Here is a 27246-nt window from a genome sequence, read left to right on the forward strand (position 1 = left end):
TTCCTTCCTGAATATTTAGTCTTGAGGACAGCAACAATCAACATTCATATGTTTGCCATAACAGCACAGCAAAAACAGAATACAAGACTACTCTGAGGGTATTTTAATTTGGAAGGGGTGGGGGTTGCCTGTGGGGTGGAGGTTGGATTAGGGACTAGATGGCCGATTTTGAAGGGGGGGGGGGCCGGACGGCGATCACAGATCGATTCAGAATGTTCATTAAAATTGTGATTTTCAGCAGCCCGTGCATTCTTTAATGACTCGATCAGGTGCAGCCTCGGCCCTGTTTTTTTTTTTTTAAGTGTAAACTTGTGAGTGGGGGTTCAATGTTTATTGCAGGGAGGCCGGCCGGGCACTGACTAACGAACTCCCCCCCCCTTTAAAATGTAAGTTTTTGTCTCCTCTACAGGGCTAGGGAAGGCACCCCCACCCCTTCCCAGCCCACACCTAAATGGAGAGGATGATAGGCGGGGCACCCCCCCCCCCCCATGTATATTTTCCCCTTTTATTTTACGTCTTTATATTCATGCAAAATGTTTACTATCCAGCTTCACTGGGACCACGGAAGGAAAAAAAAAAGACACGACAACCACATGGCTACGCATATAACGAGGGCGCTCGTTCACTGGTCTAATTCGATGTGATACGTTTACGTACATTACTATACGTGGCCGTACGACGTGCAGTGCGTCGTCTTGTAATGCACCTGCGAACTGCATGCTGCATGCATGCGATATATGCACTGAACCGATTACCAAAATGGCGACAGGCGGTGGATCTATACCTTTCAATAAACGTTCGAAAACTAGCCCACTCGAGCCATCTTGTTCGTCAGAAAAGGTAAGTAGGCTTCTTTGATCATTAAGGACACATGAGAAACGTGCGATGACACGGTTTGGGGATGTATTGGTATGACTATTGTAAATGTTTGAAGATGAGGACATGGATGGAGTGATCGTGTGTTGTTGCGAGTGATGATTGTGTGAAATGACCCGGAAATTCTTTACGCAATAATGATACTTAGTGCATGTGGTAGCGGAGTACTACTGCGGTACGTTTGAGCCTTGCCCTTGAGGCGCGTGTTATGTTGAACCATGGAGGAAGGAACAGAGATGAAACTATCGCAAAATTCTTTGTGGAACTTTCAAAGTTAATGCATCTTTTGTTTACTTCCACTGGAACTTAAACAAAAGATGCATTGTTGCCTTTTTGGTAGCCCCATAATGTGGCCTATTTACTTGACTGCCTCCGTAAACATAGGCCACACATCCACATGTACAAAAATCGTGTCGACTTTGCCAAATTTTGATTTTCACATTTATGATTTAGGCTTAGGCCTAAAAAAAAAAAGAGTTATGTTGGCGTAACCCGACCGACCCTAAAAATGCGGCCGACCCTGGATATTTTTTTTTTTGAAGGGAAGAAATATAATTAAAATCTATAGAAATGAATTTTAAATGCGTTTTGAAACCATTTCTGACCGTTTCTCCTCAATTGTATGATGATAGCGCGCGTGGAACTTTGGAGTGCACAATGTTTTGCACCTTCCTCTCCATGACACAACGAACATGCAGAAGATCGCTCAGGCCGCGCCAACAGGCAGTGCGCGTGCGGAGATCGATGCACCATGCATGCATGATAGATGCACATGTACATGTACAGTACATGTACAGTACATGTATAGCCTCGTCCTAGACTGTTGCACGGCGCGAACTGCTACATACACTATTGAAAATACTTCGCTATTTATTCCATGTTAAAAAAAATAGTTCATTATAATATAAATTATTTTAATTAATTTCCCACTATTTTACACGATAACAATTGATATATATTTATTCTAAAATTGGTAACTATTCTTAACCCCGGCGGCCGAGGCGACCCGCCGGCCGGCCCCCGGCGCGCCGGCCCGTGGTGGTACGCGCGTACCGTACGCCGTCGCATCATGGCGCCCGGTACCGAAGCGTACAGTCATGACAGTGTTTCCATCAAGGGCAAATGGGGATCTTCGGTCATTTTTGACCGTTTAATCGTGGAGGTAGAATTAGTTTAATGCGGATAAATTTGAGTCTAGAGCTGGGGGTAATCGCCCAGAGCTGTGCCGATGGTGTAAAAGCGGGTTACACCGTGCTAAAAATACAAACTTCAAAGGAAGAATCGGGTCCATATAAAGATGTCGATGCAGATGAAACGGCTAACATTTTGTCTGATTTTGGATTCCGCTTTTTGATATGTACCTTTGGAAAGGTTGATGATGAGATTAAAAGTATACAAATATTGTGTGTAGCCTTGTTTTCTTTTGTTATCGTGTACTACTACCGGCTTAATGTCATTTTCGTTGCTGGGATTTTAAAAAAAAAAAACAAAACAAAACAAAACACGAACCTACCTACCCTATTTTTTTTGGCCCGTTACACCAACATAACTTTTTTTTTTTTAGGCCTTAGTTTGTAGGATTTTTTTGCTTTAGAAGCATACTCACCCTCTTTATAGGCTAGTCAGAAAGTGCTGCCTTTTTCAGATGTCTAATTTTTGTGAAATTTCATGTTGAAATTTTGATACGCAAACGTGTAAAAATGAATCTGGAAATTTCACGAAAAATATACATCTGAAAAAGGCAGCACTTTCTGATTAGCCTATAAAGAGGGTGAGTATGCTTCTAAAGCAAAAAAAACCCTACAAACTAAGCCTAAATGTGAAAATCAAAATTTGGCAAAGTCGACACGATTTTTGTACATGTGGATGTGTGGCCTATGTTTACGGAGGCAGTCCAGTAAATAGGCCACATTATGGGGCTACCTTTTTTGGGGGAAAAATGTAGTGCTTGGCCTAATCCTGATGCCAAATGTGTACAAAGTTTATAATGAGTCCGAAATTGTTTTGTTTTTTGCACACATTTGTAAGCATTTCTCAGTCCAAATTTCTTTTATTCACTGAACATTGCTATATTTATGGAAACCAACCATTACATGCATGCGTAAGTTGTTCCCCGAAGTTATGTCCATTTAAAAAACCTTTTGAGTTGTGGATCACAAAGAGAAATTTAATCTAATTGATTGAGGTGTTGTTCAATAGCAAAAACAAATTTGTGTAACTTTTAACATGCGTACATCATGTCCTCAGTTAAACTCAAAGGGTCCATGAAATTATTTGTCTTTGGAACCTATTTTGTGCAACTTTCTACTTTTCTTAAATGTATAAAAACTATTTGACATCTCTTTCTGGTTGAAAAGTGCCCTTCTTTAAACATTTAAAATTGTCGGTGCTTTTTCGGACCGCTGAGGGCGCCGTTGCTGTGATGTCATTTCAGGAAGACACTTTTCAGTTGAGGGTTTTCTGTTCAAATTGTGAACCCAAAAATTTGCTCTTTGAAAACATCTATGTGAAAAGTTTGCTCATTGGCTTACTGCGGCCATGTACTAACGTACATGTATCAACGAATCACCACAGAAAAGAAAATTTACGACAGCAAAATATCCAAAATACTGGCAACCTGTGGTGCTCAAATAATTCTAACATTGAGGTTTCTGCCTGAAATGACATCACGTTTTTGCTCGTGAATATGGAAATTTTCATGAGCATAAAAAAAACAAAAAGGCACGAAAATCCCCTTGAAAAGGGCAAATCAAAGGTTAAAGGGAGCACAATGGTGCAATTTTCAAGGATTGCATTAACCCTAACTCCCTAAGGTGATTTACTAGGAACCTTCCTCATCCTTGCAAATCCCAACACCATATGGTAAACTGTGCACATGAACAGTTGGACTCTGATTATTGGTGGTATGCCTAACCCCATGTAAAGCACAATCGGTTTACTAGTGCAGTACTCTTCCTAACAGATCCCAACAAATCCTGATGTTGGAGTTTGGCTGGTTGGGGATGGTTTTACAAATTGCATGGGCCCTCTAGAGGGACCTTTCATCTAGAATGTGCCAATTTGGGCAGTAAAACAGTAAAAAAAAAAAACACCTGTCTCCCTGAAATGATAATTATAGTTGGACATATGTTGGAAAGATATGTACAGGACACATATATCGCATCACACACAGGGTTTTTCAACATTTTCTCTTTACGTTACAAAGACACATAATTTTCTATGACCTTGACTTTTGAAAACTGGCTGTAAACAATTCAAAGCTTACAAGTTTGGCAAACTTTCAATGAAAGCACACCTTGAAATTTAGGTCAGTTTTATGTTTAAGCAGTTTTTGTGTATACTTTGTAAATCCACCCTAAGGCCGAGTAAAAAAAAGTAAGTAGTTTCTCGTCTGTCCATTTTGAAAAAATGAAGGAGGCAGGTTTTGTTTTTTGTTGCTTTTTTTCTTTTACCCAAGATGGTAGCTTTTTCAAGATGGCGGATGGATGTTTCAATTTTCTCGACTATTTTGCTAATACACAATGTGTCCAAAGCAGACATGATCCTTTCTTCATGTAGCTACAATTTGTTGGAAACAAATAAAAAGACAATATTTATTGACAATATGCATGCAACATATTGCAAATGTAGGAATTTAAAAAAATATAAAATAAAGGAGGCGAAAAAAAGAACGGACAGGGATGAGAAACTGGTTATTTGTTTACCCGGCCTAATGTACACAGAAGAACAACATGTTCGTCAAACTAGAATTCAGCAGTAATCCCACAAGCCAGAGAGCATCATTTCAGTTTGATACCAGTAGTCAATCAATATGATGCTTGCCTGCATGTACATTGTATTCTGGCCCATCCGATGCATGGCCACAGTTTTATCTTATGTGTCAAGCACTGGACAAAAGAAAAGGCGGGTCAAGTTACTGAACCTGAACCTGAAATATACTCTTAAATTGGGTCTCTACCAGTTTGTCCCAGTTGGAATGCTTGTATATTGTGCAGCAAACGTTGTGTGTACATTTGTTTTGTACAACAGGGACTGTTGTTTCTATGATGGTTAATTTTAGGAAGTGAAGAAGATGTATCACATTTTCTCTTAAGCCCTAAGGCTACTGCCTATTTTGCACAATTAAGGCCAAAAAAAAAAAAGTCTCCGGTTTCTGGTATGTGCGCGCGTCGCCGTAGCCATGCGCGTCGGCAAAATGAAAAAGTTTTTTTTCAATAAAAGATGATGTCTCAAAACCGCCAAACTCACTGGTTTGACTGGAATCCTGCTGCTGCACAATTTTAACGTGTTTTTAGATGGGGTTTTGATCGAGAATAAGCTTTATGTGGCCTCTCTGGCCCCCGATATATTTGCACTAAGTTTAGTCGGGCACCACTTGCAGTCATCAGCCGACATTTGAAGCAAAAAAAACAGGTAAAAAAAAAAAAAGCCGCGTCGCCGCACCACTTTTTGGGCAAGCTCCATACCAGAAACCGGAGACTTTTTTTGGGGGGGGGGGGCCTAAAATGGCTCTGCACCAATTAAAGTTGTATTCCCTGTACTATCTTCAAGTTTCATCTCAAAAAAATTGATTCCTTTTCTAATTGCTATTTGTCTAGCAATACCAAAGTTATTCACTTTTGAATGAGACATCGACCAAAAAATTCAGCCCATGCAAAGCGGATCTGTTTGAGCCCAAAACAAAAACATTGTTTTTCAGAGTGTTGTACACAGACATCAAAAAAGGAAAAAGACATAATTGTGGGATGGATTAGAACTTGCAAATTGAAAATGTATTAACCCTAATCCCATAAGAGTTCATTTGGGGTAAAGTACCACATACATGTACTTCTAGTACTACAAAAATTGTGTATGCAGAAAGCCAGTGCTGTGCCCACTTACAGGCTGAAGTACTGCACACTACAGTTTACTACTAGTATTTTGTAGCTTTAGATGAGGTTAGGGTTAATAGAAAAAAATGAATTTGTTAAAGAGCACAGAGAATGCAACTTTAACCTGATGTATGACCCGACTGCCAACTTCCTTTAGAAATAAGATGTTGGTTGTTACGGGTACATTAAAGGGAAGATGCAACATTTGCAAACATCAAAAAACGAAATGATCAAATTATCAGAAAATATCTCACTGGATTGTTAGGGAATGACAGTCTAAAACATCCTGTAAAGTTGTGGCTCCTGGTGTGCTGACATTTTCAAGAAAAACTGTATTTTTCCAACGCTGGTCGGCCGACCAGCGTTGGACAAAACTGGCTCTTTTCAAAAAGTGCTCGTAATTTTTTCATATTTAGTTCGTCTGCATTTTCTTTGCAATTGATTACACACGTGTGAAGACTAAATCCTGCTAGACTGATTCTCTGATCTTACAATTCCCCAATGTCTATAAATTGCTCCGTTTCATCTTAAGTGGGGTCAGGGAACCAGACTACAAGAATATGATTGGTTTTCTTGGTTTTTCCAGCATCTACGAACCTAAAACATGAAACAAGTCAGTGTAACAATATTTGCTATAACATACCAATCCTCCAAATCCATTTATTTCTGCAAATTGCAGCAAAAGCAAATGTTGTACATTCCCTTTAAGGTAACAGTCATGTGTGGCTTATGTACATGAATGTGTACGGAGATACATAAAAGATGTCAGTGTTATTACCGGTAGTTGTTAGAAATTAAACTGTAATTTAAACTCAACATACAATGTACACATGGGGTTAAATACACGCCGTACACATCATATACTTGTGCAGTGACTAACACATGAAAAGTTCCTTTCTGAAAACACCTAGGGGAGATTGGGATGCACATGTATACATTTACTTAGGGTTAATCATTGCCATGGGTGGTTATTGAAAGATTTAAACTCCCAATCAGTTTGTCCTGTTGCAAAACGGGTACAAGACTCTGTGACAGTACGCTGGACAAATCCACGAAAAAAAAACTTCCAAAGTAAAAGAAAACACAGTGATCTTCTCCCCTCCTCAGTTTCTGGTTTTCCAACTCAATCAAACACTTAAAATGCCAAGTCAAACCAGATGAATTAACCCGACTCTCTCAGATCATTCACAATAACCCAGGAAGTTTCAAAGCATCAGGTTTAGAAGGATAGAGCAAAGCCACGTTTTATACACATACGGGATACATGGACCTTAACCTGGGGCTTGATGCCCATTGAAAGTGATACGAAGAACGGACATGTACCATTGACCTTGCATATTGCAGGCTTTCAAGAACATGTACGGTATTCCTACTTTTTCATGTTTTTTTTTAGCACTACATTTCCTTTTTTCCTTGAAATTCCCACTTTTTCTACTTTTTTTGTCCTACAACTCCAAAAAATGAAATCTCAATGAATATTTTTCATAATTGTCATTTGTGAATCACACAATGAAGGGCTTGGGCGCAGGAGTACTGCCCCAAGACCTTAGTTGAGGATGCAGCACAAGTGTTGTGAGTACAGAACATCCCAAATGAGGCTTATGATGCTGTGGACGTGGGTGAGTAGCAACGAAAACTACTCCTGAAAGCCCGCAAAAGTCCTACTTTTATCCTGATTTGTCCTCCAAAGTCCTACTTGGACCTTTAAAAAAAAAGGTGATAATCCTACTTTTTCACCTGGGTCTGCTTGAAATCCTGACATTGGTTAATTTTGGAGAATTGAGCAAAATGCACTGTGGTGACGTGTTGGGTTAAAAAGGCATGACAAGACATCCATCTCAATACATGGTTAGAAGTACATGTACATATTTAAATTTACTCATGCTACCGGTACATTACTGACATACCAGTTGTTGGTAAAATTGTTTTGTCACAAAGTGGATGAAAACATGTACATGTAGACTTTGTGATGTTCATGTCTAGAATATTCTACACACAATCTGAAAGGCATGTAGGATCATCTGCTTCTCAAGCATTTTGTTCGTTTCCAATAATAACACCACTCAAAATCCAAAGAAGAATGTTCGGAAACCTATTAATAATTAACCTGTTGAAGTTTCAGCCGAGTGGATATTACACTTTTCGAGAAAACAGTGAAAAACCATGCGCAACCTTTTGATCACGAAAAACGATTTCGTCAGTAGAACTCCTTATTCTTCTGAATGACATCAAGCCAGACAGAATTTCACAGTATATTAAGTACCGGTACCAGTACAATCTATAGTCCAAGTAAGATTTTTGATAATAATTTGGTTTACTTTTTGGATAAATGCAAATGATCCTTAAGATCCTATCCTTTAAAATGTCCCCTACCAGTGTTCAGGCAAATTATAATAATCTCATTTACTAGTTTCATTATTTTTTTGAGTTTGGGTGATCTACTTGGCACCTTTTAATTTATTTTGTACAATATTTTTGGTTGATGAACATATTGAATGCTCTATTTTTGGTTCTCATTTCTGGCCAACCCTATTGTGGGCTCCCAACCCAGGAAAAAAAAGGAAAAACCTCTTTGGAACCCCTAGATTATTACCCCCCCCCAAAAAAATTAACACATTAAAAAAAAATTGAGAAATCAGGCTCTGTGTTATTTGAAAAGCTATTGAAAATGAATACCAGATTTTTACATGAAGTACAGCATAAAGCAACCAATGGAATACCAGAAGATGAGAGGATGTTGCCTGTCGTCGTATTAGGTGTCTGTAGTATACCTTTTCTGGTAATGGCTTCCACTACAGCTAAAATGTTAGTGAGCTGCTAGGTGCAAATATAATGTACCGGGCAAGTCAACTACATCTTGCCAAATGTGGCTTTATTATTGTATTCAGTGATATCAACTCATGATAAACTCATCGCAATTATAAACAAAACTAGAGACAATATGCACTTGGCATCATTTTATTTAGCCATCTATGTGGGAGCAACTGTAATTTTTTTGTCTTCAGAATTTAATTTTATTCAACCAACTGAATGAACGGATTCTACTTCAGAGGCAAACAAAATATGAGCACCATAGAAATCAAAAGGGATACCTTTACTACTTTGTAGCTTTAGGGGAGGTTTTTCTAATGAGCTGCAGCCGATTTCACAAAACTTTGTGCAGCACTTGGCATAACTCCACTTATGCAGCATTCTGTTGCGCAAGTTTCAAAACATTCACATTTGGCAACATTTCAGTTATGACGCATTTCACAAAAGCTGCACAACGGGTAAGTCGGCGACTTACACAACAAATTATTGCGTAACTTACGCGTCATTTTAGGTGGAGAACGTTATGGTGTAACGAAGTGACAATGTGCTATTTTAGTTACCGACTAATCGTGATTGTTGTGGAGCCTGTTATTGTCCAACTTAGCAAAGTCGATACAAGCATACTTACAGTCACAGCTTTGTTTCGGAGTTAACAAATTGCTATTTTATCTGTGACAAAACTTAATAAGAGTTGCCACAGAATTCCAAAGAGGCAAACTTAATTCCAGAATGGCGGGCGGAGGTGATTCCATGACTGTTTCATGATCAAACAGAAATCATACGGAAACAGACGTCGTAAAAAGCTGTTACTATCCTCATCCAAGTTGTGTGAATCATTTAAAATGTTGTGCAGTTATGCCAAGTTTTGTGAAATAGCTCGCACGTTTATTGCGCAGCTATGCAACAAATTTGTTGCATACATCCTACCGGTAACATGGCGTAGGCTATGCACTGTTTCGTGAAATCGGCTGCAGGATTTGAAAAATTGACATTTGAAGCAGAATTTTAACCCCCTGGCTTCCAACTGATGTTAGGTGACTGAAACTGTTAAATATTACTGTTCAGTTAATATGATTCAGTTAAAATTTTTATTTTTTTCAATGTGGACTACGGTACGGTACCTATACCCAGTACATACATGTTGTGCCATATTTGTTTGTACTGGGATATATGGGAGATCAGTTGTGTCTGCGAATAGGCCACTCATATACCGGTACATTGTACAGTACAATGTAAAATATCAATAGTCACGATGTGTCATATTAGTTTGGAGTTATAAATGATTTGTATAGAATCAAAAGTCTGTGGTCAAATGTACACAGCATGTCCAATTGAATCCTCTTCAGGTGCAGGTGATGGTTTTGACATGAGTCATTGAGAATGATTTGCTGCATGCTTTTGGTTTCCAGTCTCGTGAAATGGGCCACAGTTTCAACAGGGTTAATGTGAAAGTTCTCCCTTTGATGTTGACATGCTAGTGGAATGTACTTTTCACAAGGACACACACATATGGCTTGTAATGCACATGTACTTAAGTACATGTGCATGGACTGATGGAAAATTTGCATACATGCAAAAGAACCATAGCAAAAATGTGCTAATGGTTAGCATGTTTCTTGGGAAAGCAAGGGATTTTTTCTTGTGTGTGTATGTTATACAAATATTGAATGCTTTGAGTGGTGTAGTAAAACTAGCCTCCCGAGGTGATCCATGGAGCATTCTATTTTCCCGAGGCGAAGCCGAGGGAAAATAGAATGCTCCATGGATCACCGAGGGAGGCTAGTTTTACTTCACCACGAGATAAGCATTCAATATTTGTTTTATAGCCTAACACTTCACCCACAGATTCGCTTGGTTTTAATATTTTTAATTATTTAAATCTGAACACCGTTGAAATAAACTTCAATTTCAATACAAAATTGGTGGAAAATGTATTTCTCTCTTCCAAACTACCCCTTCGCGAAATGTTTGAACCCAACTCTGTGGCGCGCTCTCTTTGGAACAAAACGCGCTACATGTACCCCCCCCCCCCCCCCCCCCCCGGTACGTGCAACGCGCACACCAGCATGCATTTGCACACAAATACCGCGCCGTGGTACTTTGGTTGCTAATGGTATAGTACTTTGGTTGCTACGGGTATAGTACTTTTGGCCGTGCACAGAAAGATAGCAAAAATAGAAAGTATTATGTGACTCGCTCTCGGCCAATCAAGACACAGAATCTGCGGGTGAGGTGTTATAAACTATACTATACACATGCAGACAAGAAAAAATCCCTGGATTTCCCAAGAAAAATGCAACCGTTAGCGTCATCCTGTTTAACAGATTACAGAGAATTCTGTGCTGATTGGTAGGGTTAACTCATAATTTCTGCAAAAACCATTTAAGTTGTCCTCCATGTACATGTACATGTATGCACTTGTCATCAAATTTGATGACAGTTTTCTGTTATGGGCATCAACAACTCTCTGATAAAATGCTTTAAGTTTGGTTACAAAAACTTATGTACATAATTTGCTTCTGTAACGCTAAGAAGAAAAACTACCTGAATGATTTTTGGGCTACAAAAAATTTGTGAAGTAACTGTAGTTCCATATCAAAACAAGAACAATTCTTTGTTTCATGTCTCGTTCAAAAGGGAATATAGTGCTTTTGTTCAAAAGTGAAATACTTACATGTAGTTGTAATTCTTTTGTGCTGCTAGAAAAAAAATAGCAATCTAAACTCAAAATTAGCTTTGTGTGAGCATCTCTAAGCAGTGGTGACTATTAAAGGGAAAAATACATTGTGCACAGAACAGGCCTTTTCTGTGGCACTGTAACTGTTTTTGCTTAAAATTATTAACAAATTTATGCTTGGCAAATTTGTGACCTAAGCGAAACAGCTTCAGCCTTCGTAAAAGTGCACCTTGTCAAATCGTCAGTTGTGATGTTTAGTGCCTGTCCACTGGCATTAGTGTTTTAAAATTGGTTTATGCTAATTTTTTGTGTCCACTAAAATCCATATTGTCCGTTTCTGAAATTCTGAGTGCGGTTCTACTGTAGGCCTACTGCGTCTCTGCAGACGGCAATATTTTCCAACCCTTGTTTTGGGTAAATTTGTCGTACCTTGCCGGCAGGCGAAATTGGCTCAAGACTTTTAAGATACTCATCAGTTGTCGTTCTCTAAGGAGACACACAGCTGGAGGACGCGGCAAATAGGATTGTCTTTTGCGTCTATCTCGGTGGCCGCGGCGTAGCCACGGGCTAACGTGTGTCACTTGGCAGTCAATTCCATGGCTTGAGAGCGAACAAATCAGATCTGATACACTCACAGCCCGGTTGTTGAGAGTTCCTTAGTGTAGCTGTGGGTTTGCTGAGACGATCGGTGATACAAAACGCCATTAAAGATGCCATCTCAGAGAATCTTGAACTTGCGACTGGCTATTACAGTGTAGCTTACATGTAGCATCTTAAATATGTTGTTTACGAACATACACCGGTACATGATGTCTTTCACATGTTCATGTACAGTAGCCATTTTTTTCCCGCCCAGTTGTTTCATTTGCAACTTGGACAATCATGCCATACATGTACATTGTGTTAGTACATGTACATGTATGTACACGTACATGTACAAATTTCTGTTAAGAAAGGGGATGGGTAAAATGATGAAATCAATTGGTGAATTTGTGTGCTAAAACAGGTAGGGGGAGACGGGGGTTAGTTGGATCCATAACACAAACAGGTTTTTTGCAAGAAACAACAACTATGCCAATTTATTCACACACATGTGTGTTGCTAATGTAGCATATAAAATTCTCAGAATTGTTGATGGTTATTTAAAAAATCCATCTTGATCACAACTACGACATGTGTTCCAACTAACCCCTCCTATGGGGTAAGTTGGAACATGGTATGGGGTAAGTTGGAACTTGGTATGCTGTTAATCTGAAAGTATACTACATTTACTTAAAAACTGCATTTATATTTGAGTCCAAGTAAAATAATTGTTCCAAGCACTGGTGATGCTCGTAACATTTTTTTAAATTAACAAACTGGCAAGAAATGGCACAAACAGCACCAAGACAAAAAAAAACACAGGAAAATTACAAGGCAAGAGTCAGTTACAAGCCTTAACATAAAAAGACAACATCAAAACGGGAAATTTAACTCCCCAAAAATAACATGAAAAGCTTGCATAAAATTTAGGTAAGGTCAACGTGTAGGTCTATGTGCTTTCAAAATTGTTTGCCAAGTCAGAATATTTCCTCAATTATCATCATTATGTTCCAACTAGCCCCCATCAAAATGTTCCAACTAGCCCCAATGGCCCATGTGACATTTGTTCGCTCACTCTACAAAACAGGGGCTCCAATAACATATCTTTTTAACCTTATTTTGTAGCTTAGTACTGGAGCATATGGTTACACCTCTATGTTCCGACACCCCTATGTTCTGACTGCACATATTCCTATTCCTAACCCTAACCCTAACCCTAACCGGGAGTAACACAATCTAGGTTGTCGGAACATAGGGGTGTCGGAACATAGAGCAGTCACCGGAGCATATAATATCCCCAAACTAGTCACTGTTATCTATTAACACCATTAAGAAAGTACACATTTTTTGAATGGTGAAAAAATTACTCAAAAGGTGAAAAAACAAATTTATCTTTCCCACTTGAGCACTGTTGTTGCAGTGTTGCTGCAGGCAATATGGTGTATGGCTGTTGCTAAGGGACACCTCTTGAGGGCATCATTTTATAAAATTTAATTAAGCTGTGCAAGAAAATTCATTGTTTCAACTAACCTCGTGTTCCAACTACATGTAACCCCCATCTCCCCATGTACCGGTAGCTTTGTGTTTTTACATAAATTTGTAACATTGTATACATGATACCATGATACACTTGTAACATGCAATGTGTATTATCTACATGTACATGGGGAGTACATTTTAGGTTCCTTACATACATGCTGTACATAATGTACATGTAATTCTATTCTTCCCAAAACAATTTTGCATCTTTTTAAAAGTATACCAAGCTTGATATATTTAAGCAATTTGTGTATGGAACCTGTACTACATGTACTGGTAGTGGCACCAGTTTGTACAAAATAGCATGTATATGTACAGGTATTTCGTGCATGTGAACACGTAGTAGATATGTGCCATACATGTATTGGTACAATATGAGATTATGGGAGGTTGTGGACTTTTGCATGAATATGCCACATTTACGGTAATACAGAAAGCCATTTACCAGATGCTAACTGAAATCATTTTGTTACTAACTCCCCCCTCCCCTAAAGTCTGACATTAGGAGCTTGACCTCTAAGGCAGTTTCAGAATTGTGTGGGTCTTGCATGCTTGCTGCATATTGCAGCAAGCTTTGTGAAGGGCATGGGCATCAGTCAGGCTCCTACATTGTAGTTCCAGCGTGTAACCACTAACCACAGAGCAAGGAACCACTGTTGATGTTGAACGCTGTGTTATCATTACATAAGAAGGCCGAGAGGCTGAATAGGTCAAACGTATTCGTTAGTGTACAATTACCTGTGGCACGAGCAAATCCGGCCTGTTCTTGACCCAGAGTCCATTGAGTCAATAGCAAGCTCAACTAGGTGCCTGAGCGATAGCCCCTAGGGGAGGTTGGGGGATAACATCCTGACTATTGACTGGACTCCTGGCTGGCTGCAAATGATTGAAATATTAATACACAGTCCGAGGCAATCCACTGCATTGATTTTTTTTTTTTAGTAGGGCAATATGTTTCCGGATTGCTGTGTTGAGGAATTCAGATGCATACATGGGATCAAAACCAGTACTATGATTGATCTCTGAAGTGCTGCACAAGCAATGCTTTTGGCAGGCTGCGTTTTTAATGCCAGTGTTGAATGTTGATAGACTTCCTGTCATGGGGGGGGGGGGGGGGCGGCGTTTGTTTGACATGTATGCTGAAAATACATGTATGTTCAGCATGCATACATGTCAAACATTTAATACTACACATGTACATGAACATTTTTGCCTGATGTCAGAAGACAGTTTTGTTCCTTACCCATATGATTAGTGTTTTTTGCATGAGATTTTATGCACATGTCAAAATGTTCAACTTCTTTTAAGCGATGGTCAGTGCGTGGAATGCTACCTCCATGGTCAGTGTGAGAGTTCCACTGCACATCATGTATACAGACAGCTTTTTTCCCCCCGGAAAATACCTCACCCCGGAAAATACATGTACCTCAGGCCAAAAAAAAAATTAGTTCTGCTTCCGATTACATGCCTTTCCAAAATAGGTTCGGTCGGTCGGAATTTATTTTTTTTTTGCCAATTTTTTTTATGCAGCTTGTATGGGGTATTCAATTATATGCGAAGTTTTAGCCTGAACTATTTCTATTGCACTACGAAAGCTATACACGAAATGGCAACAAAAAGTGAGTAAAACCTACCTTTAATTATTGTCAACATATTTACGTTCGATAATTTCAAAAAATAATGGAAAATTCAGGCCATTCGCACCATATGCACAACGCTAGTCAAGACGCGGGGAGCTGGCCAAAACTCCGAGGTGTGTGATGCGTGCGTGTGTGGCGAGCGGCCCACCATGGGCCGACAGACCTGTTTTTACCGTCAACAATTTCGGGAAACACGCGGCATGTATCACTCCAAATACGAGTAGTGCGATCTCAAAATGAACTCTTGAACACAGAAAATACATACATGTACACAGACAAGCTAGAACAATTCTGTAAATTAACTTGCAAAAATGTTCTTTCTCCATCGGTGTTTTCTTGGCATTTTTACGATGTCGAATCCGACCAGTTGACAGTGGCCTGCACTGCACTGTACGCGCTATCGGTCACATAGCTAGCTATGGACTGGTTACCGCATTTTCATTATGTCTGGCCCATGCGCGGCGCGGCGGGAACCAGTCGTCGCCACGTGATTATAGTCACCGTGCGTGACATCGAATTGCGAAGTAGTTATATCGCGAAGCGAATTTGTAATAACGGAGGTTTCTTTTGAAAAAAAGGGAATGTAAGTAAGAAAACAAATAAATACAAGCATTTTTGGATGCAAAAGGGTTGTTGAGAGGTATTTTGTGAAGACAGAAAAGACAGATTTTATTTGTATTTATTCAATTTTTGTTTTTGTTTTTTTGTTTTTTGGAATTGCCGATAAAATTTTTAGGGTCGCAGCCTAAAAATAGGGTCGGTCGGGTAACCGGAAGCAGAACTATTCTTTTTTTTGGCCTCACCCTTCATGCATTATTTCATGCTTGTTTCATTCTAAATTGCATATAAGTTGATGTGCTAGTGAAATGAGTAGCCTAAATGTCAGTTTCCCTGTGGCACGATGATGTGTGGTTCTCAAGGGTCTTTGTATAATTTGCCGGGACTGAATACCGAGGACAGTTAAATGGGCTGCTAATCTGCCATTGATCTGCAGGGTTGTGGCCACTAGTCCAATAAAAGCCCTGAAAAGGTCAGGCTGCCGCTGAATCAGGCTGAGGTAATGCCTACATAATGGTGTTTGGTTGGGCAGGGTTTAATCCCTAGACATACAATAGTACATGGTAACTGTCTGTATGGCGTGGCCACTTGTGGTTGAGCACGGCTGTTTGGTTGTCTGGAGCAAAACTGTCAATTGAAAGGCGTTCCAGTCATTTTATCTATTTGCTGCAAGTTGTAAAAGTGACGTCTTTCTGCATTGTTGAGTTTCATGCCTCTGGGATGTTGTTTACATTAACATGCACATAACGTGTGCATTGTGCTGGATTGTTGTTGGTTAACTAGCAGGTCCAAACATAATATATTTCGGGTATTAAAGGGAAGATACAACATTTGCAAACATCACAAAAAGAAATGATCAAATTATCATGAAATACCTTACTGGATTGTTATGTTAGGGATTGACAGTCTAAAGCATCCTGTAAAATCGTGGCTCCTGGTGTGCTATTAGTCTCAAGAAAAATGGTATTTTTCCAACGGCTTTTTTTCAAAACCTGCTTCTAATTTTTCATACTTAGTTATTCATTGTTTTCTTTGCAATTGATTGCACACCTGTGAAGGGGTACAAGCCTGCTAGACTGATTCTCTGACCTTACAATTCTCAAAAGTCTATAAATTGCTCCTTTTCATCCTAAGTGGGGTTGGGGATCCAGACTACAAGAACATGATTGGTTTTCTTGGTTTTTCCAACATCTACAAGCCCAAAACGTGAAACAAGTCATTTTAACAATATTTGCTATAACATACTAATCCTCCAAATCTATTTATTTCTGAAAATTGCAGAAAAAGCAAATGTTGTACATTCCCTTTAAACAGCACTGAAAACAATTTGTAAAAGTAGAGGGGGAAAAGTTGTTTTTGAACATTTTTTGATTCAATATGAAATCAATACTATTTTACTCGTACTTAAAACTGTCATGCGCTATAATTTCTGCTAAATACTTTTACATTGAAATTTTTTTAAAGAATTTACTGTTTTAATTTTGAAAAGTTTTTTTATTGGCATTATTATTAAAATGGAACATATCAGAAAAAGTATTGGTTCTCACTTAAAGCTATAGTCCATCATTTGCAGCCAACCGAAAAAGTAACTGGCGTATTATTGTTGAAAAACATACTTGGTTGAAGGATAGTAAGTGGACTAAACTCCCTGTGAAATTAATCTTTCTGGCAAGCTATCATTTTGAAGTAATCAACGAAAGAAGGCCTTTGCAACGGTGCGTCTTAAGACGCACCGTAGGAAAATTTAAATTAGTAGTTCGTTTTGTTATTCGGCGCAGCGCACGCAAGCATTGGCACGACGCACAGGCGCGCGCGGTTGCTATAATTCGTCGGATCAGTGCGCGACATCGCGTATCGCGTAATTCAAAACAATTCAAAACATGATTCAGCAACTTTGATTTGAAATTGAGATCCTGGAATGCTGTTTTTCTCGGAATATACAGCTGAAGCTGAGCTGAAACTTCATCAGGTTAGTTGTTCAGTATCCTTCATTAGATTTTGAAGATTTTGTTGCTTCAAACGAACAAAATGCACAAATTACAAATGATGGACTAGGCCTACATATCTTTAAATGTGAATAAATAGAAAGAGAAAGATGATCAGACTTTATCCACGCAACTAAAAGAACTGGGATATCAGGATCTTAGTGAGCATACCGTAGGTACCGGAAGGTAGATATACATGTAAATTTGCTAAAACAGGGATGGCAGTTTTCCGGCTTTAGCTGGAATTCCGGCTTTTCATGTCTTCAGGCATGCAATTTTTCCTCGGATCCCCTGATTTCCTTGTTTTTTTTACTTCTCATGAATGCCAATACAAATTAAAACAATACTGTACAAATTCTTTTGTGGTTTGGAGTGTCCTTGTTTCTTTTCCAAATTCTCAGTTGCATGCTTTTGTGTTTTGGGGAAAAGATCTCTGGCATTCCATCCCTTTGCAGACTTGAAAATAAATCTTTGTGTAGTGTGCATGGAGAAAACAAAATGTCATCCACCCATTAGGAAAATCCGTTTTGCATTGCTTGATAGTCGCTCATGAGCCAATAATAAAATTGAATACAAGCTACGTGTTGTCAGCGTGATAGACTCGAACCGAGTGCGCTTGGTCAAGCGTTAAGTTTTCTGCATTAGTGCATTCATATTGTGTGGCAAACGATAGTTTAAAACCCAAGTGTACTCGTTGTGTGAGTCTTGGATCATTGTGCATGTGTGCCTGCTTCACAACGATTGCCATGCTACCGGTACTGCTAGAGTACACGAATGTATGTATTGTATGCTCATTGTCGACATAGATTCATGTACATGTAACACGTGGGTGGTACCGGTATTGCGGGGATTGTGTTATTAGGGGCCCTGTTTCTTGTAGAGAACAAAAATCCACTTTTAGGTTATTGAACAAGTACCAAAATACATGTCCATGTATGTATGTAGTAAGCGACAGTCCTGAATCCTCCAATTTTAATACGATTTTGCATACCCCCTAGAGAGTTACATGTAGGGTTATTAAAAACCAACAGGTATGTGTATGTGGTACATGTAGATAGAGGGCAGGGTTTTGAATTTTTTAGGGAAATGTTGCGGACAAACGATGATGAAGATGACAAAACGCAACACGAAAACAAAGATGGTGGGCACCACAATGCACCATGAATGCATGAAACCAGGTCGATTTGTACGGCACCAACTGTAAAACGCGTTAGAAAATAGCATTTTTTTCCACAAGAAACTGTTCATAATTACAAGAAATAGTTTCATTACAATTAAGAGAAGTCTGCTTTAGGTAGAAAAAAAGGATTTTGGAATGATAAAAAAACAACTGCGACTCTAATTAGACCAGAGCTGAAGAGGAGCCGGTAAATACATGTACACAACCGTCGGTATGGCGACGTATGTATGGTGTATTACGATCGTGGCAAATTTTTTTCCGGCCCTGCAGCAAAAACCCACTGACGCCCCTGATTGCATGTGTGCACAAATGGTGCAATATGCCCTTTCTGGCTCTAATTGTCACTATTATGTTAATTAATTCCAGTCGTGAAAATCAAAGATGTGCTCTCAACTCTTACAGCAAAATATTTATCCTGCGACATACTGGTACATGTACCTGTCCCGACAAAATTTGCCATATTTCCAAAAGCAAATTTACTGAAAGGGGCACTTTATGAGATTGTCCTCGAATTCGTTCAAGGAATCTGACATCATTCCACATTCACAAAATCAGCAAAGTAAAAGTTGAGTAAGATCATGGAGCAGGCTGGTAAAGGAGAAAAGAAGCTGTTCCATATATTTAAGAAAAAAAACAGTTGATATTATTGTTTTAACCCAGTGCCGGCAAATCTGGCGACTCCGGAAACTGGGTCGCAAAACTACAGCGATAATGGTCACGAATGTCAGAACAAATACCGCAATAATGGTCTAACTTCATACCACATGTATACATGTAAGTGTTCATGTTCAGAGGTCAACATGTTTACAGCTTTCAAAGCCCAAACGAGTATCTACATGTATACATGTACATGTACATACCCACATGTACACCCTACACATGTACACATGTACATGTATGTAATACATGTACAGGCTCCACCAAAAAAGGTATTGCATGTAAGCCATGCTGTGCATTATCGTGTAATGGTCCACTCAATGTTGAGAGGGTGAAAATTTCGTCAAAATGATATTTTCATTTTTTATCACGAATGACATCTTTAATACAGGTAGTTTTAGGTTTCACTCACAGAAGTGATGATTTTGATGAATAAAGTGGGGACAAAAAAGATTATTTTGTGTGCCTCGTTGTGTTGTTCTACAATGTACAACAGAGCCAGCTATTTCAAAGCCTGTTTTCTCAGTTGTGTAGGTTGAACTCCAAGGAAGTAATTAAAATGTAAATACGTCATATATCCAGAACGGGAGGAACTATGGAGCTCTATTATATACCAAATGAAAGCTTACGTTGTTGGCTTTCCAACCAGGTATATAACTCAATTCACTTTTTTGCGACATCATACCCTTGTTTGTGGAGCTGGTTACAAATGCAATGAAGTGTTTAAGTGTACACATTGTACACACTACACAGGTAAGTGTACTGGTACATTCACCTTTTATAGTACCCTGTTGTTTATCAATCTGTGTGATGGTAAACATAATTCAATAGGCGGTCAAAGGCGTTGTATGCGTAGGCTGCACTCTAGACACTACTACATGTAAATGTGCATGTACTGGTACATTGTGCTCTCTAAGTATCCCATTACACCTGATGGATAAATCAATCATATAATTATGATCTCAGCCTCTTCTCCTAAGGCGGTGGGAGGAGAAACTGTCACACATTGCTGTTGGGACAGCTAGTTTTCTCCCCCTTGGCTCTAGGGATCTGAACGCACTAGACTCTCACCCCAGCACAAAGTGTGTGTTAGCTGGGTGTAGTGTTACTGAACTGTCTCCAGTGTCAGGAGGGATAATGTTGAGTGTGTCTGAAGTGGATGTCATTGTACAGGATAGAACGGAGAGTCGGGAAGAACAGAGAGACACATGTTGAGCTTTTTTGTTTTTGGCTACCGAAGGGATGACGAGTGTATAATTGACAGGGAAAAGAATCCAAGTACATGTACATGTAGCCTACTATAATGATTCTATTGCTCAGAATACCGTGTAGCTGATTCAATTATCCCAAGCTCGAAAATGATGTTTAAAAGATGATCATTTTGCTGAAATTGGTTTTGGTGGTCAGAAATTGCCTCAGATCACACCACAAAAAAATGCTTTTCTATAACTGCATGTCTTCTCAACTAACCCCCATTTACATTTAACTCCCCACATTTTCATCCCCAACACTACGCCCTATATACCCGATCTATGATCGGGTAAATCAGCTTGTTGTACATAAACGTGTGCATATGTTTGGAAAATGTACACGTACAGTACATGGGTGTACATGTATACATGTGTGTAGTGTAATTAAATGATACAGTGCATGCGTGAACGTATGAGATTGTCCATGTTTAGTTGAAACATAAATTTGTTGTGACAATTGATTTGAAAAAAAAAAATCCAATTACATACATATGTTTACATTCGTTGGTTGGTTTCGCACACGTGTATACCAGTTCATGTACATGTACATGTATGTTGGTTGACATGTACCCGGTACTTGTACACAGTTAACCCTAACCTTCCAAAATCCTCCAAAACCCTCCAGAACGGTTTTGGAGGTTTTTGGAGGATTGAGACTGAAATGTCAAAAAGTGTCACTTGATTTTGGAGGATGCATTGCGTCCAGTTCATGGGCTGTACCCTGCATTGTTTATGTTCAGCCATGCATGTTTGAGCCATGCCCCTGCATTATGAACGACATCATCCCCACAGCTTCTGAATGTCATCGGCACTGCCTCAACCAATTAAAAGTGATTGTTGGAGGATTTTGAAGGATTGAGGTGATGGGCACCCCTCCACTGCACAAATTCAAGGAATAACGGAAGATTTTGGAGGATTGAGGCTGCATCCAGTTTTTACATGGTTGCAATTGGAGGATTTTGCAGGATTGAGGATGGTTCCTAGCCAAAAGGAGGGTGTTCTAGCTATGTTTATTAGCTTTTTGCACTGAATGGTACCCGGTAACTGCACATGTACACATTTCGGAAATGAACAATTGAAGCGTGCCGTTAATACCAACCTACATACGTGTACGTGTAGGATCATACACATGTTGCCCATGCATGGACCATAGACAAGTTTGTGTTTTATGTCCAGTGTTGGCAGGTGAATTTATGTACGCTCACCTTAATCTAAATTCCCAGATTACCAATCTACCGACCGGTATGCAAACAAAATTTCCTCACTTGCACATTTTGTTTTGGTTCATTTCAGATCCCAGTCAAATGCCCAGTGGCCGGAAATGGTAAAGTCTCCAACGGCAACATGGTGACCAATCACGAGTCTGTCTCCCCCAGGAAGGAAGCTAGATCCCCCCATGGCTCAGCCAACAAGAGTGCCTCGCCCGGACTTCAAAGCCCGTCTAATAACCGACGGACGTCTCAGACCAGATATGACACTCTCCACGTGGATGTGGACCTTGCAAACCGGCGCTTTGAGACGGTTTCCCCCGGTAGGAGATGCATGTCAGACTCTAAACTCAGTGTCGGTAAGAGACAGAAGAATATCCAAGCATCGTCGAGTCACAAGAGGAAACTTGAGTTCCCATCTTCAGCCTCGCCATTGTCAAAGAGGAGGCGATCGGACGGTGGGAGTACTTCTAGCTCTCCGGCATCGCCTTTATCAAAAAGAGATGCCTCAGGCAAGCACGTGGACCATAACCAGAACTTCAAAGAAGTGAGAGAGTGCACCAATAATAGAACTATCTCCACAGCAAGCCGAGGGCAGGAGTATAAATCCAAGCACAGTATTGGCCACAGGAGGGCCTCCGCACAGATCGGGACATTGTCAGAAGCCATGCTGACAAGCCCACGGAAACGTGTGCCAACTCCCCCGCCTCAGACTACAACGATGACGCTGATGAGCCACAAACTGGAGATAGAGGATGACAAAGGACACAAGTGTGTGTGGGAGACCAAGAAGAAGATCCCGGATCTTGGGAATTTGTCCAATTTACCGTCCGTTAAGACGACCACTCCTAGCACACCCGACAGTTTGTCGGAGGACATTAGCGACAAGTTCCTTAAAGTCGACAACGACATATTATTTAAGAAAGAGTTGGCAATAGACATTGTTGTGACAGACTGTGATGGGGAGTCGCAAAATCCTGAGGTACAGCAGCAGGATGTTTTAGCGAATAGTGCACTTTCAGAAAACCCAAGTGGAAATGTAGAGAAAGAGAGCCCCTCAGATCCGCACTTCAAGCAGATGCCGTCTGATAGTTGTGAAGACGAGTCGTCTGTTTTCACCGAAGATTCGAACACGACGGATGACAGCGGCCCAAAAGACGCAACAAATACTAAATCCAAGAAACAGTATGTTAAAAAGAAGTGGCAAGACGTCCAGCCGCGGGCACCGAGGAAGCGTCGAATTGCCAGCCTGACTGCCGAGACTAAAGTGCATCTGCTCTATGAGAAGGATGAGGTCGAAGGACCAAAGAAGCACACTGGTGCTAAAACTGCCAAGAAAGTCTCGGAAGCACTGACCGTCTCAGCCGCAACGCCTGTGATGCCAGCCCAGTGCATGGAAACGACACCCTTCACATTCTGCAAGCACCAAGTCGTGACTCAGTCTGGTGCCTCCATGCCCTGTGCCGAGTGTGTACAGCTGTACTATTCCCTGTCCCTGAAGCAAGCCCAGGAGCAAGATGGGCCGTTGAACTTGGTCCTGAATGACCGGAGCTGTGTCTGCGGCAGCCATTCCTGCGTGCAGAGCGAGAGTCGCTGTTGTACATGCACAGCACCGGCTAGGACTATGGGTCCGGAGGGTCACTGCAAACCCACCAGTGACACTAACAGTCTGGTCCAAGCGGTGCACAGCCCGATGTCAGCCCCAGTCGTCAGCACCTCGAAGAGACCCACACTGGTCCCAACCAGCATGAGGAGGGCTACAGTGGACACAGCCGAGTGCCAGAAGTTGACGTCATTCTTGAAGAGCCCCCTGATGCTCAGGATGTCCAGACATTCCACCGACGGAGAGAGCGCCCCCAGCGACATGCCGGGATTAGTCAACGAAACGCTGGAGCAACTTTCCATGTTACAAACAGGTAAACTAATTTCACAGTTTGTAGCACAGTTTTCAAAACTCTTGTGGATTTTCTGCACACAATATTAATAGTACCATTTCCAAGGTTTGCAAAATTGCATCTCATTAGTGCTATACGCAGAGTGTGATATGGACCGTGCTATGGATTCCAGTTAGCTTGAAGGTAAACTTGTACACGTACCACGCGTAATGTACAATATGTACATGTGCATGTGGGCATTTCCTCACTAACGGGGTACAATTGACTGCAAATTTGGGATGTGAGATGGGGACACTGGAGGGTACAGCAAAGCAAGATATTTTGTTCAGTTGCTTCCTGTGCATTCCTGAGACCTTAATGATCATGTGTACAAACAATATATAAAACCTTCTTGCAGGGGCCATCGTAAAAATTATGTGCGTAACAAAAGACACGACACTAATTATCATGTGCATGAATTCACCCAAATTTCATCTCATTCATATTTATAACCCATTGAGGAGTGCTAACAGCCACAATGAACACAATAGTGTTGGTCTTGAAGACACCTGTACGTGTATACAGTAGGTAACGTACATGTACGTAACATGGACAGAAATGTTGTGACATTTCTCTGTCCATGTTACATACGTCATATGCTGAACATAATACCCTGTGAAATAAACAGTTGATTGTCTTGGTTTTTACAGGTAACACTGCTGTGTAGGGATAAGAATGAAAAAGGCACAGTATTTGATAAAGACGTTTATTGTACCGTAATTATAACTTTCTATCAATAATAACAAACTGTCTGTCCATGTTACGTACATGTACATGTACAGTACGTAGCACTGAGCATAAATATCTTGTCAAATTTGCCTGGAAAGTCTTAAATTCTTTAAAAGCCCAATCCTCCACAATGGGGTGGGAATGTACAAGTGGAAAATAGGACAAACAATTTGGCATTATTATCCTGCCTCATTTCCCAATCCTATGTCACACTCTTGTACCCCTTCAGTGTGGAAAGGCCCATTGTACCGGTACAGTGCAAAAAGACTGACCCTCACATAGTATTTCATCTGTAGTGCACTTTGCACTCGTATGGGCAGCTGTTCCTCAATCCTACACAATGTATACATTTACATGTGTGACATACATGTACTGTGCACGTGCACATGAGCTCTGCATCTGCTATTCAATTGTAAAGTACATACATTGTACAACATGCTACATGCTACAATACTCCTACATGTTGTAATCACAGTAAATACATGTATAGTATGCACATGTATGCAAACAATGCAGAACAAGAAGCTGGACCAGTACATCACTTACAAAACACCCCACGGCTTCAACAATTATACATGTACAGTACATGTATACGTGGCCAAACCAGACTAGCTAAACTGTCTATCCATGGTCTACAGTACATAAACCTGCTTGTAGTCCGCCCCTGTAAACATTAGCATTGCTGTAGCACATGATTCAGTTACTGTGCAGTGCATTGTGAATGTAAGTATTGTCCAGCTTATAAAAGGTGGAAAAGTTTCAATACCATCCATCGTGTGAAGTAAAGTGATCATTAGTACTTGCAACAAATATTCCATTGCAACTTTGAGCAAATACCGCATATTACCATAGAGCTACCGTAGCATGCGGTAGATCTTATGGCTAGATTTCAGCCCGTTTTTGTGCTTCGAGGAGCATGTAAAGTTTAGTAATGAATTGACCAGCGATGCTTTACCTGCAAAATCTTGGTAGCCCGTATTGTGCAGAGTAATGCAGACATTATACATGTACATGTATAGACCAATATTGTTGATTGGTATTGAATGGTTCACACACAAGTGGGTGTCATTTTGACCGCAGATCACAACTTACCGGTACCGGTATTTGAACATGATCGAATCATGATACAAAGTACATGGAATTTATGGATGTGGGGTCAAGACGTCGGGATCCAGGAATAGTGATGACATCGGGGTGTTCAATACATTTTTGATTTTGCCTCTCACAGACTTTCACAGAATTAGCCTATATTTTATAAACACTGTATACTCAGTGTTGCCCTCTCCCAACCCCGAGTGATTGTGAGAATAAAATCACTCGGGTGGGACTCAAATCCACGACCTCCTGCTTACTAGCGCACACGTCTTACCACTCGACCTCCGAGCTTGAAGGGACAATTTCTGCTTCACAAAAATCCACAAATGCTACCCCTCTGTAAATGTTTGATGTCATAATAGCCAATTTAAAAGTCAGTGTGCAGACAATGGTAACATTTTTCCTATTGTGATTTTAAGTAAGATTTGAGGCTTTGCATGGTGGAGATACTAAATAATGAAAGGTTTGCGGAAACACCATGTGCGAATAATTTCTCAACTAAGAGAATGGTTCTGAAAAGAACCAGAGGTATAAACTCGACGTTCCGGTCAGTATGCTCTGACCTCTCCTGAAGACGGTCAGAGCATACTGACCTGAAGACGGTCAGAGCATACTGACTGAAATGTTGAGTTTATACCTCTGGTTCTTTCAAAACCATTCTCTTAGTTGAGAAATTGTGATTTTACCGGTAACATCTCACAGAAACAAAAGATTACTCCAATGCAAACACAGGTTGACAGTCTTTGCTGTGTGTGGTCTCTTTTCAGGCGGGATGATTCCCCCTTTACTGGCTCCTCCTACTCTGCAAGCCCAGCTCCTGCCCACCACCAACCACCTCCCCAAGTCCCGTATTCCCAGGAAGATCCTGAACACGGCCAACCTGAAGCCAGGCAAGGCGGGCCGACGCAAGTCTACCAATGGCTGGAAGGGTGTCGGGGAGCCTGTTCTCAGACCCGTGGTTCTCTTGGTGAGTCTGCATTGGTCTGAACAAGCTGCATGGGCATGCAAGGCTGACAAATACAATCTCTGTCATAAATTTTAGGCCACAGAAGACTTTCATGTAAAGGTAAAAACAACAATTGCAAACATCAAAAAACAAAACTACCAAATTAATTATGAAATGCCTTACTTGACTGTAAGTGAATTGAAAGCATCCTGTGAAATCGTGGCATCAGGGCCCCATTTCACGCTGCTGCAAAGCACAAAAATTTGCTTAGCACAAAAAAAGCCTGGCTTATAAAAAGCACTTTACTAGCCAAAACTGCTTGTGATTTTCATGCTATAGCAAACAACAGCTGAATACTAATCACGAGCAATATACATCACATGGGAGTTTTGGCTGGTAACCTGCTTTTATAAGCCAGACTTTTAAAGTCTGCTAAAGTCTGCTAAGCACATTTTTGTGCTTTGCAGTGCCGTGAAATTGGCTTTAGCTGGTGTGCTGTTATTTTCAAGAAAAGTGGAATTTTGTATCAATTCCCAACGATGGTCGGCCTACCATCGTTTGACAAAAACTGATTTTTTTTCCTCCAAATACTGCCCCCAATTTACCAAATTTAGTTAATCCACATTTGGTTTGCATTCTCATACGCTTCCATAAACGGGTGCAAGCCAGCTACAATATAGTCTGGTTCTCTGACCTGACAATTCCCAA

At 40.3% G+C, this 27246-nt stretch overlaps 1 protein-coding gene across 1 annotated transcript in view; it reads left to right on the top strand.

Moving 5' to 3' along the window:
• The first annotated feature begins 691 nt into the window (after positions 1-691).
• Positions 692-27246, top strand: part of LOC119740892 — a 32346-nt gene continuing 5791 nt past the window's right edge. The window contains exons 1-3 of the mRNA XM_038216364.1: positions 692-840; positions 21920-23750; positions 26360-26559. Coding sequence (XP_038072292.1) covers positions 718-840; positions 21920-23750; positions 26360-26559 — 2154 coding nt within the window. The 5' untranslated portion in view covers positions 692-717. The remainder of the gene's footprint in view (positions 841-21919; positions 23751-26359; positions 26560-27246) is intronic.

Source organism: Patiria miniata, unplaced genomic scaffold, assembly GCF_015706575.1.
Source record: "Patiria miniata isolate m_02_andy unplaced genomic scaffold, ASM1570657v1 HiC_scaffold_5, whole genome shotgun sequence".
NCBI lineage: Eukaryota > Metazoa > Echinodermata > Asteroidea > Valvatida > Asterinidae > Patiria > Patiria miniata.